Source organism: Acomys minous (genome assembly GCF_964271855.1).
Source record: "Acomys minous genome assembly, chromosome: 15".
Classification (NCBI taxonomy): domain Eukaryota; kingdom Metazoa; phylum Chordata; class Mammalia; order Rodentia; family Muridae; genus Acomys; species Acomys minous.
The window spans coordinates 100363666-100380343 of NC_140497.1; the positions used below are offsets into that span (position 1 = coordinate 100363666).

General features: G+C 54.7%; 1 protein-coding gene across 9 annotated transcripts in view; it reads right to left on the minus strand.

The window, feature by feature from the left end:
- Positions 1 to 16678, minus strand: part of EPS15L1 (epidermal growth factor receptor pathway substrate 15 like 1) — an 83435-nt gene that overhangs the window by 13729 nt on the left and 53028 nt on the right. For 4 of the 9 annotated variants that reach the window (XM_084759140.1, XM_084759142.1, XM_084759139.1 and 1 more), the window contains exons 22-23: positions 4032 to 4164; positions 2076 to 2123 (exon numbers count right to left, since the gene is read on the minus strand). The exons of 3 other annotated variants lie outside the window; for them this stretch is intronic. In XM_084759140.1, coding sequence (XP_084615266.1) covers positions 2076 to 2123; positions 4032 to 4164 — 181 coding nt within the window. The remainder of the gene's footprint in view (positions 1 to 2075; positions 2124 to 4031; positions 4165 to 16678) is intronic. 2 more of the 9 variants (XM_084759141.1, XM_084759144.1) reach the window with 1 other exon arrangement.

The window sequence follows — 16678 nt, forward strand, 5'->3', positions numbered from 1 at the left end:
CCCGCAGTGCATCTGACCGTGGAGAGAGGTGGTGAGGTCATGAGCAGTAATAAAGATGCTCATTCACTTGGGGAGAGGTTAAAGGTGACTGGCTGGTGAGTGGGAGCCGCAGGGGCAGCGGGCAGGTTCTGCTGGGAGCCGCAGGGCAGCGCTGGCAGGAAGTGGCAGCAGGGTGGGGCCCGCCAGGATCCCGCTATCTCAGGCAACCCAATCACTGACGCCCACACAGTCGTTTCCTGCACTTAAAAAAATCTGTTTCTCTCTTTGCAAATCAACAACTTTTACCTAGAAACTTCAGCGGTGAGTTCTGACTGATCTCCATCTCCGTCCGTTGCAGAAAATACACCACTGTTTACCTGGGGGAGGTGCGAGCTCACTCCAACTGGGAGGTTTCAGGGCTGGTCTGTCTGTCTGAAAGCAATCGGTTGCCTCAGTCCCAGACAGACACTGCAGGTTATTCTGTACCTTGACAGACCTTTCTAGAAAAGCTATCCACGCACGAGAATTTACACGTGTGCAACCTACAGCACACAGTGTTGCTTCAGGAAGAGAACTGTACCCTCAGCATCAGGCTGCTGCCAACGCAGGCCCCTCAGCTGCTGACAGCAGTGGTGACTGCCTGGAGGCTGGGGGGGGAGGGGGGAGACAGGCACAGAGATGGACGGAGCTGATCTCTGTGAGCAGAAAGTGATCTGACACTGAGACAGAACAGAACAGCAGAAGGCAGTACATAATTACATGTCACCCAGACCCAAACTGACACTCACCCTGGGTGATAACCTTCAGGCTTTTAAGGTGGAATCCTAAACAACAGCACTTTTCAACAGAAAACCCTTCTCATTTGGGTCAGGTCCAGGTGACTGCCTGTGGCGAAAGGTGCTGGTGTCCCGGGCCCAGTACATGGGGATGACTGTGGTGGTGTGGGGGGGGAGGGGAGGAGGGATGGACATACAGTACAATGCAGGTCTCACTTAACATTACCATGCTAAGTGTTTCACTTACAAGCCTGGGCTCAGGCTGTGGGAAAGTGAGGCTAGCTGAGCTTTGGGCATGTGTCCAGGGCTGCCCAGGGATGTCTGTCTGGGGCTCTCATGTCCCCAAAGCAGTGTGACTGAACCACCCCTCAGATTCTAGTTAGACTGGTGGCCCAGAGCCAAGCATCCCTTCCAGGCACAAGATCCAGCAGGGTTTCCGGGAGTCCCTGTCCCTGGGCTGGAAAAGCCCAGGCAGGAAGGTGGTGGCATAAGAGTGTCTCACAGGCAGGTCAGCGAGACTGCAGCAAAGCCACTATCTCTCACGATTCCTGAGTCAGATAAAACACCGTGTCTGGGGAGGCACACTTTTGCATGCTTTCCTTGTCAGAAGGTCTCCCACCCACGGGGTTTCTTGGAGGAGAGCACCCCCACTTCCTCTATCCACCCGCTTCCAGCTATACTGGGACCAGCCCTACCACTGCAGGGCTTCACCCGTGACATTCCCAGGCTCTGAGTGATGGAGTGTGACAGGCTAAGGTGGCTATTGCTGTACATTGGTCATGCGGGTTTCTCCAGGAAAATAAGTGGGCAGAAAAGCACCATCCAGAACCAGGGCATGTTGGGGCAGGAGGCTAAGGCAGAGGATGGCTGAGTTCTGGGCCATCATGGAGATCCGGCCGCAAACACCATAAAATAAGATATAGGTCCCACCTCAGCCTGGCTGCGTCACTTCAGAAGGAGTCAGAAGACAGAAAGTGCCTGGCATCTGAGCAAGCCCAGCAGTGGGAGATGGTCAGTTTGCACTGCTGCCCCATCCACCCGTGTGAGTAGCTGTGGCATGTATGGTACAGACAGGACACAAGGACAGGAAGCACATGGCTGCATTCCAAATCCATGCATGAACCAGGGACCTCGTGTCTCTGCAAAGAGCCAAATGCTTTCCCAACAAATAGGGCTAATTAACAGGTCAGCTGAGGGCAGGGGAGTTCTGAGCTGTGCAGGGGTACCAGGTGGTGCCCCAATGGTTAGAGACTAGCACGGGATCCACCCAGCCATAGCACAGATGCTGGGCCCACACAGCCACCACACAGCAGTACCTACCACCCAGCAGCGTGTACACAGCCACACCTTCCTGTCCAGCCGCTGCTTCTAGGTAGAGGGAAATGAGAAATGCTTAGACTGCCACAGGTGCCCTGAGCTGCTCATGGATTAGAGTGCACAAGAGCCCCAATCCTCAGGGTCCTGGGACCCTCCTGGCCAGCGGCAAGTAACAAGAGACAAGTAGTGGGCGGAGGTGGGGGCCAAGGTCAGGTGCAGATGCCACCTCCCCTTGTGACTCTGGGTGGCCCCAAGCCCTCTGCTCTCCTTCCTCTGTGGTCATCATGTTGCCTACCTTGTCTACTTCACAGTCTCACTGGCATGGAAGACGGCAAGAGCACACAGGCACGCCCCGGTCACAATGGCTGTGGCAGAGCCCCAGACAGGCACCTGAGGGCCCTAATCCTGGACTGATTGTTGAGACTCAACTGATGCCAGGCAGCGGGGCCACTGAGCGGTCAGCACTCACAGGCTGCCACCGCTCTCCAAGGGCAGCACGAGGAGCGGACACAAAGAAGGATATGTGAGGGTGTGTGCAACGGTGGTGCCCGAGCTGCTGCTGTGTGTGTCCCCATGTCTGTGACACACACATGATGCATGAATAAGTGGGTAGGTGTGTTTACAAGTATGTCAGTGAATGCCTGTGGCACATCTGACACAGGCAGTGTAGCATGGTAGGGGAACGCATGCTCACTTGACATTTGGCACCATGAGTACCAGGTAACTCACACATGTATGTTCAAGCCTTTTCATTCATGGTCCACGGGAACCTTGAGTGATGAAATACACATGCGAACACATATGGGTATGTATGCACGATGTGTACATGCTGGTATTCTACACTGGGGCAGAGTGCCATCACATGAGACTGCTGAGGTGATGGAGTGCAGGGAGCCACTCATGGTGGAAAAGCTCCCTTGCACTTTGGGATCAATGTCTTTCACAATTGCTCTTTGAACTCTCACTCCTTCCCAGCACTTCACAGAGAGCCTGCTCAGTCATAGCCTGCTGGCCAGACTCCCTCATCTATAAGGAAGCTGGCCTGGGCACTGTCCCTGAGGGGACACTGGTGGGCCCAGTTGACACGGGGGAGGAGAGGATACCTTCCTTCTATCCGTCTTCTGCAGGTGGGCTATGTACAAAGTGGTCATCATACAGACTGAATGAGCCGGGGGCAGGCTAGGTCCCTCCAAGACCATACACGAAGCCACAGGCAGATTCAGAGGGAGGACAAGCTGGGCTGGGGCGTGTGTGTCACTACTCCTGGGAAGGCTTCAGGAGCCTAGTAACAGGCATGGCCAGGAGTGTGTAGGTGTCCCTCTGTCAGGGATAGCTGTGGGCCCCTGGCCACCTGCTCTTATTAGGGACTGGAAAGGAGACATTGTGCTTGAGAGTCACTCAAAAACGTTTCTTCTTTTTTAGTATGGGATATCAGAGTCACTGAGCTCTGTCCCTAGCCCTCCACATGGGAGTCACAAGTACTCAGAATCTGCTGGGGGGAGGGTACAGTAACCCTCTCTGGAGAGCAGGGCTCAGGATAGTGAGGTTCCAGGGAAGAGGGCAGGACGGCCCTCTGGCTGCTGTCTCCCAACCAGCTGGGCAGAGTAAGGGAGAGCCAGGCCAACCTGGCTCATCCAACATGGTCAAGAGAGCTACCACTTTACCCCAACACTCAGCTGAACAAGGCTACCCTGAGCCCCTGCGGTAGCCACCCCAGGCCCTCCCTGAACCATCATGAAAAGGCACAAGGCCAGGAGGCTGATGGACGCTGAGAGACCATGCAGATGGAGAAAGGCTGATGTAGGCACCTTAAGCGGGGACCTTGTGTGGACACTATCACAGCTTGGACCACTGGACAGGGACTAGGACAGCTCTACTCTAGGCTGCTCAACGGAGGGGCCCTGTGCCCGCCGCCCTGTCCCCACCGGCGGGTGCCGCGAGAGGAGGAAGCGTACTGACCGCTGGGCGGTTTGGGCCGTGGAGGAGCGGGCTTCTTCGGAGGCAGAGCGGGAGTGTCCTGTTTACTTTTAAAGGGGTCATCTGAGAGTCCTGTGCCTCCCAAGGAGGAGGAGAAGGGGCCAGAAGGTGGGGGCTGTAAGAGAGGACACGAAAGAGGCAAAAATAGACATTAAAAAGAAGGCACTGAGCAAATGCTCCCGCACCAAGAGCCCTGGCAAGACCCGAGTCCTCTCAAGCCCCCGCTTTCCTCCACCCTCAAAAGCCAGGCCCTCTGTATGAAAGGAAAGCCACCAACACAGGCAGCAGAGGACGATCCTGTCCTCTGGTGGCCTCTCTTGCCCCACTATGAGATATTTCCCCACTCAACACTGCACATGGGACTTTTGTTCATGTTCAGAGACGCACATGGCCTCAGACTCCACTGGCTTGGTGCTGGGACAGACCCTCTCTATGCCCCAGATGCCTGTGTGCTACAGCCTACCAGGTAATTCAGGCTAGTGTCTGCTCCCGCCTGCCCCCGCCCTCCCGCCCCCCACCCCCTGCTGGCACAGCCATATTACCTCCATTAGCTCTACCCACTCTTTGTAATTACACCAGCTTATTTCCCCTACCCAGTGTTCAATTAAACTAGCCCCCATCCCCCTACCTGAAATAAGACAGTAACACATGTGTGGATTGAGGGAAGGATAGATGAACACGCGGTGGATGGGTGCACAGACATGTCGGTGGATGATGATGATGGGTAATGGATACTTGGGTGGGTTGATGGCTATGCGGATTAAGGGATAGATCTGTGGGAAGGTGGACAGATGAAAGGATACACTGACGTGGGTAAATAGATGAGCGGATGGATGGCTGTGCAGGTGGATGGATGGCTGTGCAGGTGGATGGATGGCTGTGCAGGTGGATGGATGAGTGGATGGCTGGCTGTGCAGGTGGATGGCTGGCTGTGCAGGTGGATGGCTGGCTGTGCAGGTGGATGGATGGCAGTGCAGGTGGATGGATGAGCGGATGGATGGCTGTGCAGGTGGATGGATGAGTGGATGGCTGGCTGTGCAGGTGGATGGATGAGCGGATGGATGGCTGTGCAGGTGGATGGATGGCTGTGCAGGTGGATGGATGGCTGTGCAGGTGGATGGATGGCTGTGCAGGTGGATGGCTGGCTGTGCAGGTGGATGGATGGCTGTGCAGGTGGATGGATGGCTGTGCAGGTGGATGGATGGCAGTGCAGGTGGATGGATGAGCAGATGGATGGCTGTGCAGGTGGATGGATGAGTGGATGGCTGGCTGTGCAGGTGGATGGATGAGCGGATGGATGGCTGTGCAGGTGGATGGATGGCTGTGCAGGTGGATGGATGGCTGTGCAGGTGGATGGATGAGTGGATGGCTGGCTGTGCAGGTGGATGGCTGGCTGTGCAGGTGGATGGCTGGCTGTGCAGGTGGATGGATGGCAGTGCAGGTGGATGGATGAGCGGATGGATGGCTGTGCAGGTGGATGGATGAGTGGATGGCTGGCTGTGCAGGTGGATGGATGAGCGGATGGATGGCTGTGCAGGTGGATGGATGGCTGTGCAGGTGGATGGATGGCTGTGCAGGTGGATGGATGGCTGTGCAGGTGGATGGCTGGCTGTGCAGGTGGATGGATGGCTGTGCAGGTGGATGGATGGCTGTGCAGGTGGATGGATGGCAGTGCAGGTGGATGGATGAGCAGATGGATGGCTGTGCAGGTGGATGGATGAGTGGATGGCTGGCTGTGCAGGTGGATGGATGAGCGGATGGATGGCTGTGCAGGTGGATGGATGGCTGTGCAGGTGGATGGATGGCTGTGCAGGTGGATGGATGGCAGTGCAGGTGGATGGATGGCTGTGCAGGTGGATGGATGGCTGTGCAGGTGGATGGATGGCTGTGCAGGTGGATGGCTGGCTGTGCAGGTGGATGGATGGCAGTGCAGGTGGATGGATGAGCGGATGGATGGCTGTGCAGGTGGATGGATGAGTGGATGGATGGCTGTGCAGGTGGATGGATGGCTGTGCAGGTGGATGGATGGCTGTGCAGGTGGATGGATGGCTGTGCAGGTGGATGGATGGCTGTGCAGGTGGATGGATGGCTGTGCAGGTGGATGGATGGCTGTGCAGGTAGATGGATGATCGGATGGATGGCTGTGCAGGTGGATGGCTGGCTGTGCAGGTGGATGGCTGGCTGTGCAGGTGGATGGCTGGCTGTGCAGGTGGATGGATGAGTGGATGGCTGGCTGTGCAGGTGGATGGCTGGCTGTGCAGGTGGATGGATGAGTGGATGGCTGGCTGTGCAGGTGGATGGATGAGCGGATGGCTAGCTGTGCAGGTGGATGGCTGGCTGTGCAGGTGGATGGCTGGCTGTGCAGGTGGATGGATGGCAGTGCAGGTGGATGGATGAGCGGATGGATGGCTGTGCAGGTGGATGGCTGGCTGTGCAGGTGGATGGATGAGCGGATGGCTGGCTGTGCAGGTGGCTGGCTGGCTGTGCAGGTGGCTGGATGAGCGGATGGATGGCTGTGCAGGTGGATGGATGAGCGGATGGATGGATGGCTGTGCAGGTGGATGGATGAGCGGATGGATGGATGGCTGTGCAGGTGGATGGATGAGCGGATGGATGGCTGTGCAGGTGGATGGATGAGCAGATGGATGGCTGTGCAGGTGGATGGATGGTTCAAAACCTCAAGCTGACATAATCTACAATCACTAGGGAACAAAGTCTCAACAACGAGGGCTCAAAGTCTAGATAAGGTTGGACATAGTCATCAGGGAGAGGACTTGATTACAAGACCTGTCCACTAGGGGTGGCACCATTCCCTAGGTAGGGAATCCTGGTCTCTGTAAGCAGATAGAGATAAGCACAAATATACATGCATTTATGCCCTGGTTTTGACTGTGGATGTGAGTGGCTGCATCAAGCCCCAGCCTGACTTCCCAATGGTGATGGACTAACCTGCCTCTCCCCCTTCAAGTTGCTTCTGCCAGGGTGTTTTACCAGAGACAGATGGACGAAATGATGACTAGGTGAACAGTGGGTAGACACATGGGTGGACTGATGGTGGATAAAGGAAATGTGGGTGGACGGGTGAAGAGAAGTGGAGGAGGGAGGGACAGGTGAGTGTGAGGGTAGACAGGCTGTTGGCACACAGGTGAAAGAGCGTCTGTGTGGGTAGACAGGAGATAGTGCTCAGCAGCAGGCTGATGTAAGAGGTACACTCCAAGCACTCTACAAAGCTTACACAGTGGCTAGATCGTATCCCTAAGTCCATCTCCTGATAAACAAACAAACAAATAAACAAATGAGGCCAGATATAATGACCCACGGAGCTCTGGAAGCACAGCTGGGACTTGGCCAAGTTCCAAGAGACCCCATGGGAAGTTCAGCAGCTGGACCCCACCCTGCCGGAGCCCTGCCTGCCAGTCATCACTCCACCTTGGCACTGTCTCAGTGGCTGGCCTGGGCCTCCCTACTGTGGTACAGGTCTTCTGCCACTCATGGCGTCCTTCCTGGTTCAGAGCCAGCGCTTGTGGCTGTGGGTGACTGTGTGTCAGCATCAGAGGGTGCTGTGCCTCTTACCCATGGGGGACACAGTTCTGACAGAACAGTGGAAAACCACACAGGCAGCTCTTCTGAGGTGCCCAAAGGAGAGAGCGGGAGCCTCCCACATGGGGGTAAAATCGCTCTGTGGGGGAGAATCTGGTAAGAAACACTGCTTTCCTTTGCTGGGCGGTCCTAAAGTTTTCTGATCCACCTGCCTTAGTCTCTGGGGAGCTAGGAGGACAGACAGGTATCACCACACCTAGTAGAGAGCAAGCAAACAGGAGACTAAAATGGGGCCAGCAAGGGGGACCGCTGCCAAGCCTGACATGTGAGCGTGACGATCCCTGGACCTGCAGGTGGGAAGAGGACACTCCTGCAAAGCACCTGTGCGCTGTGGGGCACTGGGCACACACAAGCAACATATAGGGGAAAATAAAGGGAAAGGTTGGGCTTTGTGCGATTAAGAGCACTGGCTGCTCCTCCAGAGGACCTGGGTCTGGCTCCCAGCCAACGGCAGCTCCAGGGGTCTTACTCCTTCTTCTGACCTCTGAGTGCACAAGCATGTCATGTCGCACAGGCATATATGCAAGAAAACCCTGATACATATAAAATATTTTTTAACTGAAATGTTAGGCTGGATACAGCAGTGCATGCGTTTAAATCACAGCACAGGCAGAGCTCTGAGTTCGAGGCTGGTCAGGGTGCTACATAATGAGACTCTGTGATGGACAGTTTTATGTCAACTTAACACAACCTAAAGCCATCTGAGAGAAGAGAGCCTCCATTAAGAAAATGCCTCCAGCTGGGCAGTGGTAGTGCAAGCCTTTAATCTAGTACTCAGGAGGCAGAGGCAGGTGGATGTCTGCGTTTGAGGCCAGCCTGGTCTACGGATTGAGTTCCAGAACAGCCAGGACTACAGGGAGAAACCCTGTCTTGAAAAACAAACAAACAAAACAAGACACAAGAAAAGAAGGGAGGGAGGGAAGGAGGAAGGAAGGAAGGGAAAAAGAAAAGAAAATGCCCCCATAAGATCCATAAGGCAAACCTGGACTCACTTTGTAGACCAGGCTGGCCTAGAACTCACAAAGATCCACCTGCATCTGTCTCCCAAGAACTGGGATTCTTGGGATTCTTAATTACTGATTGATGTGGGGAGGGCCCAGCCTATTGGATGGGCTTGTTGTCTTGGGTTCTTTTTTTGGGAGGGGGGTTTGGTTTTTTGAGACAGGGTTTCTCTGTGTAGCCTTGACTGTCCTGGACTTGCTTTGTAGACCAGGCTGGCCTTGCACTCAGCGATCTGCCTGCCTCTGCCTCCCGTGTGCTGGGATTAAAGGTGTGCGCCACCACACCCGGCTGGTCTTGGGTTCTATAAGAAAGCAGGCTGGAGGTCTGGAGAAAGGGCTCAGTGATTAAGAGCACTCAATGTTCTTCCAGAGGACCTGGGTTCAATTCCCAGCAACCACACAGCAGCTCACAAGTATCTATAACTCCAGTACCAGGGCTCTGACACCCTCACACAGACGCACATGCAGGCAAAACACCAATGAACATAAAATAAAAATAAATTTAAGAGCTGAGCAAGCCATGGGGAGAAGCCAGTAGGCAGCACCCTCCTTGGCCTGCGCGCCAGCTCCTGCCCCCATGTCCCTGCCCTGCCTGAGCTCCTATCCTCGTCTTAGGTGTGAGCACTGACCTGTCAGTGTAGGCCGAACAAACCCTCTCCTCCCCAAGTTGCTTTGGTCACAGTGTTTCATCACAATAATAGAAACCTTAACTAAGACAGACCCCTCCTCAAAAAGAGGGAAATGTTTAATAAAGTAGACAAGACACATTTTACCCAACATATAAAATAGAAAGTACAGGTCAGATAAATCCACTGCTGACAGAAAACAGAAGGACCAGGCCAGGCGTGATGGCAGGGCTGCCATCCCCGTGTATCTACACTGGGCAGACGTATAATAAAGATGACATGAAACTCCTCGAAGGAGCGAAGAGAGTCAGAGGAGGGTGGGTGCTTTCTACTTCCTCCCCATAGCGCGGGCCAAGGACAGAAATCGAGCTGGAGCACCCAGGACCCATGGCAGACTCAGAATGCGGGAGAATGTGAGCCACCCTGTCAGAGAAGCAGCCCAGCTCCAGCCAGGCCCAGGCCCCTTGCAGCAGGGGTATGACAGGAACATGCAGCCACTCCTGCATCCAAGCTGACACCAGCAGGCCACTTCCCCAGGCCCCTCAATGCTTTCTGGAAGTTCCTAGGCAGGAGAGGGCTGTCCTGCCCATCTCACCTCCTTCCTAGCGGCTTGTGAAAGACCCCTACTACCATCACCCCAGCTTTACACGCAGGCGACAGAAGCACAGCAGTCAGTGTGGCCTGCCCAGACTACACTTGGGATCAGTGCTGACCCAGGGCTAGGACAGCCTGTCCACAGCCCAGGCCTGGACTCCCTCACGCTGTCCTTAGATCAGGCTCAGTGCCACATCCTGGGCCAACACACTCTATCCTCAGGATGGAGGAGACACACGTGGCTTCAGGTAAGAAACAAAGCCAGGAGGGGCCATAAGGAGAAGGCAGTTTCTCCAAAAGAAAACAGGTTTCTGGGGCTGGAGACACAGTCAAGACCTTAGCTCTCGAGCACCCTTGGGAAAACCCAGGAGGAGCGGAGATAGGAGTGTCCCTAGGACTTGCTGGTCAGTCTAGATGAAGCTGCAAGTTGCAGATTCAATGACATCCATCTCAAACAGTAAGAGTGATTAAGGAAGACACTGACCTCTGGCCTACATGCACACGTGCTTGAACACACACCATATGCACATGTGCACACACACGCACAAAAAGCAGGGTTCTGCAAGACCCAGATTCACTTCCTAACCAGTGGCCCCTCTCCATGCCCTGCAGCAGGCAGGATACAGTGTGGGCAGGACAGCTTCTCTATCACAGTCTCATACGGCTTTCTATGAAAGTGACACAGAGTCTTAATTCAAAGCCTGTCCACCAAAGTTCCCAGCAGAACAGCTGCCTAGTCAGGCTGCAGAGCCTTGTGGTCAGAAGTGAACTGAGTCGCCCAACTCTCTGTGCTTTGATTTCCTACCTGTAACATGATGGAGAGGCCCTCACTGTCAGGATGCCCCAGAGAGGAAGTGTCAAGAAAAATGCCTGCAGACACTGGCTAGGTCAGCAGACGGTGCAGCTAACACAGCTGCCCCACCTTGCCACAGTCCAGTACACAGAGAATATGGAGAAGAAAAGTTCCAGAGAAGCAATTCCTGCTCTGAAATAACTTTTGTTGCAGCATACTGTAACTGTTCCGTCAGCGGGAGCAGTGAACACAGGGTGCAGGGGTGCACTGCGAGGGGGCTCACAGGACGGGTCCCCACAATCAAGGAGGCACGCAAGGAGGGTCACATCTCATTCAGAAGCCTGTGTGTGCAGATCCTCAACTCCTGCTTCAGGGGAGCGGGAGGGGGTACCCCAGGGCCATCTACAGGCTAGTGGTTGTTTGTGCACGGCCTCCATGAACCTGAGGCTGCTGCCCTCACATACTCCTGACAGGACATGGGGAGAGGTGTGGGCCACTCAGCATCCGCTGATACTGGAGAGATGGCTCAATGTACTTGCAAGCAAGCCTGGTGACCTGAGTGTGACCCCTGGGTTCACATGGTGGAAAAAACCCTGACTTAATCAGTTATCCCAAGTTCCACACGGGTGCTGTTTCGAGACAGGGTTTCTCTGTGTAGCCTTGGCTGTCCTGGACTCACTTTGTAGACCAGGCTGGCCTTGAACTCACAGCGACGTGCCTGCCTCTGCCTTCCAAGTGCTGGGATTAAAGTCGTGTGTCACCACATCCGGCCTAAGAAATGCAAATTTTTTGGGGGGGGTATTTTTTGAGACAGGGTTTCTCTGTATAGCCTTGGCTGTCCTGGACTTGCTTTGTAGACCAGGCTGGCCTCGAACTCACAGCGATCTGCCTGCCTCTGCCTCCTGTGTGCTGGGATTAAAGGCGTGCGCCACCACACCCGGCCTAAGAAATGCAATTTTATTTTATTTATTTATTTATTTATTTTTGGTTTTTCGAGACAGGGTTTCTGTGTGTAGCCTTGAGCCTTGGCCATCCTGGACTCACTTTGTAGATCAGGCTGGCCTCGAACTCACAGCGATCCGCCTTTCCTCTGCCTCTGCCTCCCTAGTGCTGGGATTAAGGCGTGCGCCACCACGCCCGGCTAGAAATGCAATTTTAAACGGAAGAGAAGCTGCTTGCTAGCTGAAGGTGTGGGAGCCCTTGTGCACGCAGGCCTGGTTTCTGGGGCTGAAGTGCAGAAGCCTGAAGAGAGGGTGGCGCAGACGAGGCTGCTCTGTGGGGGTGAGCTGCCTCCTGGGACAGGCACCCTGAGTCACAAGGCAGCAGGAGGAGGCCTGAGCAGGTCTGCTTCCTAATTCACTCACAGGGTGAGGGACATGAAAGGCCTTAACCTAGAGTCCAGGACACCTGCTGACACAGGAGACCCAGGGCTGCCTCACCTTCTAGCTGGCTACAATGTTGCAGGCCAGACAAATGGATCAACTCCCCCTCGGGCTTAAACCCACCAAACTAACTGTCACCTCGAAGGGCACAGGCCTGACTGTGTCAGCTGAGCTCGGTTCATAGTATGGAGTTCCATCCTGTACAGCGCCACAGTGCCCAGGCAATTCTCCAGTACCGACTTTGTTTTATTATTTCTTCCTTCCTTTCTTCCTTCCTTTCTTCTTTTGGAACTATCTCACTGTGTAGCTCTGACTGGCCTTGAACTCACAGAGATCCATCTACCTCTGTCTCCCAAGTGTTGAGATTAAAGGTATGCAATACCAGGCCCGGCTTCTAGCCCCAGTTGTGATGACTTTAGGTTTCCCAGTCCTTGGGATCTGGCAATGAGTTCAAGGCAGGCTGCTGCTGTTAGGAAGGCTGCTGCAGGCTGGGAGCTGGGAATAACAAGGCATGCTTCCAACGCAGTAGGAACCCAGAGGCAGGAGTGAACTAACCACTGCAAATGCCTCAGAACCGTGTCAACACAGGTTGCTCAGATCTTTTTTTTTTTTTCCCCTCAGATCTTCTGAAGAGTTGTTTTGAGGGGACGGGCTGTGGCTTCAGGTGGAGTCTCCTGCCTGGCATGCAGGGGACCCTGTGTTCCATCAGCACCAATGCAAAGATTTTTTTTTAAAAGCAAGGAAAATAAAAGCATGCTAAGGTTGAAAGTCACTGAAAATGGGCTGACCCTCACGTGACTACTACACAGGTGGTGAGGAGGGAAGGCAGAGGAAGTTAGCCTCATGCACTCTAGGGTGCTCCATGAGCACATTTACTGACTTTGATTTCCTTTCCTGCTGAGTGCGGGATGAACCTGGGGCCTGGCCATGCTCTGCAGGTTCATGCCACTGACCGCACCTGCAGTTGGGGACTCATTTTTAAAGCAAGCGAATGCCACCAAGGCTCAGGAACTGCTTAGAATACTCAGCTGGGGACCTGTGCTGGCTAAATTTTATGTCAACATGACACAAGTTGAAGTCATCAGAGAGGAGGAGCCTTAGTTGAGGAAATGCCTCCATGAGGATGTAAGGCCTGTAGGGCACTTTGTTAATTAGTCATTGAGTGGGTAGGGCCCAGCCATGGTGGGTGCTGCCATCCTTGAGCTAGTGGTCCTAAGTGGGTAGGGCCCAGCCATGGTAGGTGCTGCCATCCTGGGCTGTTGGTCCTGAGTGGGTAGGGGCCAGCCATGGTGGGTGCTGCCATCCTGGGCTGGTGGTTCTAAGTGGGTAGGGCCCAGCCATGGTAGGTGCTGCCATCCTGGGCTGGTGGTCCTGAGTGGGTAGGGCCCAGCCATGGTAGGTGCTGCCATCCTGGGCTAGTGGTCCTGAGTGGGTAGGGCCCAGCCATGGTGGGTGCTGCCATCTTGGGCTAGTGGTTCTAAGTGGGGAGGGCCCAGCCATGGTGGGTGCAGCTGTCCTGGGCTAGTGGTCCTGGGTTCTGTAAGAAAGCAGGCTGAAGCCGGGCGTGGTGGCGCACGCCTTTAATCCCAGCACTCGGGAAGCAGAGGCAGGCGGATCGCTGTGAGTTCAAGGCCAGCCTGTTCTACAAAGCGAGCCCAGGACAGCCAAGGCTACACAGAGAGACCCTGTCTCGAAAAACCAAAAAAAAAAAAAAAAAAAAGAAAGCAGGCTGAGCAAGCTGTGGGAGCAGTACCCTCCATGGCCTCTGTACCAGCTCCTGCCTCCAGGTTCAGGCCTTGCCTGAGTTCGTGTCCTGGCTTCCTTTGGTGATGAACAGTGATATAAAAGTATAAGCCGAACAACCCTTTCCTCCCAAGTTGCTTTGGTAGTGTAGTTTTATCACAGCAGGAGTAAGGGAGAGCCTAGTGCTGCCTGAAAGGCCCCAGAGATGCCTGCTGGGATCAGAGCTGGACACATTACAGCACTTTCCTCAGCACAGCTGTGCAGAAGTAGGGCACTCGGATTCTAGGAGTGAGGAACGGCACGCATTGCTGCCCCACCCTGCTCAGGTGTGGAAGGGCTGGTGGTGATGGTTAAAAAAAGAAAAAAAGAAAGCTAAGAGGAAAAAAAAGCCCTTGCCACTCTACTTTCATTTCCCTTCACATTTATTTTTACCAGCTGTTGTTCTTGAAAACTAGCAAAGTAACCAGAGAGGAAAATCAGTGGGGGCTGGGGCAGGGCAGGCACAGCCTTACAAGTGTCACACAATCAGGGAGCCCTGGGATGCTGCACACAGGGTATAGGACAGGAGTTTCCACAGCTAGAGCCAACTCTATGCTGGCCTGGAGCCGAGCGCAGGAAGTGGGCCTGGCTTTCCTATCCTAGCCGCATGGCGAGGAGACAGGCTTGTTTGTGGGTTCCTTGGGAGCAGGGCAGCTGGGCAGAAAGACACAGAAGGACTAGGTAGGGGTGGCAGCTAGCCCCTTCTCCAGCCTCGGATCCTGGTGCTTGAGGTATGGAGCAGCCCAGGCTGCAGCCCAGGCCATGTGCACGGCCACTCTCTAAGCACTTTGACCTTACTAAGCATGCGATGCAGCCCATAGCCTGTCACTCCTCCAGCTCCCAGCAGCCCCTTCTCCTCAACTAGTCCCTCTGCTATGTCTGGTACTGGGCTCGGCCTATGACTCCTGAGCTTACCGAGGGCTGCTTCTGTGAGTACAAGCAACCAGCCAGTGGCCACAACACTGGAGAAAACTCCTTCCCCATTAGCAACTGGCAACCTAGGCCATCTTGTACACTTGCTCAGGCCTTCACTGAGGCTGAGGCTGAGGTGGGAACAAGCTCCAGGGTTACAGAGCTGGACAGCCCTTGTAGGCTGCTGCCCCCATGTGGCCAACATGTCCTGATTGCAGGAGTGCGTGCCTCTGCCTCTCCAATGCCAGGTGCTGCCTAGGATACTGGACTTGCACACACGAGGCTCCTGAGTGTGTCAACTGCAGGCCTCCTGTGCCACTGTGTATGTTTGTCACTGTGCTGAAAACCTGCATGGCGCTACAGCTGCCAGCCTTTGGCACCTTTTGGCCACCTTTGGGCAGTTGGGACTCCAGTGAAGAGGGCAGGGACCCCATGATTGGGTGCTGGCTGCCACCTGTGCTTGGTGCCCATCTCGTGGGGTTCAAGCCATCTCACACTGAAGATAAACCACTGCATCTGTACTGAGTGCACACAGGCAACTACCATGGAGCTATGCACACAGCCCCATGTCCTGCAGGGTACTTGACACCAGAGGTTCAGTCTGTGGTACTGAGTCACATCACAGGAGGATTTTTGTTTTTGTTTTTTGTTTTTTTGAGACAGGGTTTCTCTGTGTAGCCTTGGCCATCTTGGACTCACTTTGTAGACCAGGCTGGCCTCGAACTCACAGTGATCCACCTGCCTCTGCCTCCTGAGTGCTGGGATTAAAGGCGTGCGCCACCATGCCCGGCTTCACAGGAGGATTTTGATGTCTCCTGAGCATCATGCAACCCATCCTCATGGATGCCCAGGTGACGAGCACCCTCGGAACTCCCTCCCACCCCCTCCTTCAGGCGCACAGAACCATCAGAGGACAGGACTGCTACCCCGTGACCCCTCACCACCACCTGGCCACAGTAGGAAGATGGATTCTGTAAGACAATCACGCCCCATGACAAGCATCTGCAAGGCACAGCACCATGCTCTAAGGACAGAGCAGTTCCCTGCCAGAGGAGGACAGGAGCAGAGTAGATGAGGGAGCTGGGCCAGGTGAGCAGGGCTGAGGCACCTGTCACTGTCGTTGCTGCTGTTTGCCACCATAGCGCTTGACTTCCGTACTCATTGCCAAAGCTGATACCAATCGTCATCAAACCGCCCTGCCGTGCAGGGCCGGAGCCTGAGACTTATCCCTTCTCACCGAGCCTGAGAAGTATGAACCTGCTGCTTTCTTCTCAGACAGGTCTGTCTCCCTATGTAGCCCAGGCTGGCCTCCAAGTCACAGCAGTCCTCCTGCCTGAACCTACCAAGTGTGACCAAGTGTTGGAGGAAGACGCGCCCCACCCCAACCTTGAGCTGCTGTTTCCTGACTAGTGTATCTGGGGTGCAGCCTGCGGCGGACTTCTTGCTAAGCTCAAGATGTGGCTCTCTGACCACATGTCCCTCTCCATGAGTGACAGCAGCCAGTGCATCCCAGAGACAGCGCATAGGGAAGCCTTTCAGAGGCCCTGGCTCAACACAGGGCTGTGGCTTTTGTCCTCGAGCTGCACAAGCTATCTTCATGTGCCTGTGAGTTTGGTCCCTGAGGCTTCAGGCATTTATCTGTATGGTCAGCTTTATCCACTGACCTCGAGCCTGAGCTCTGTCGCCCTGGCCTCCGTGTCCTGCCTCAGGCCACTGCCTGCCCTGCGTGTGTTTGGCCATGGAGGTACCCACTTCGTGTCCTGAGATCTGATGCTTGTGTGATGCTAGTGAGAGCCAAATGGGCGATGGCTGACGGCACCAAAGGGACCTGGGCTATGCCCGCTCACTGCTGCGTAATGCTGTACTTGAGTGTGACGAGTGCAGGCACGTACATATGTGACAGCGTTCTGTCTGGCTGTGGACACAGGCCATGGCTGGG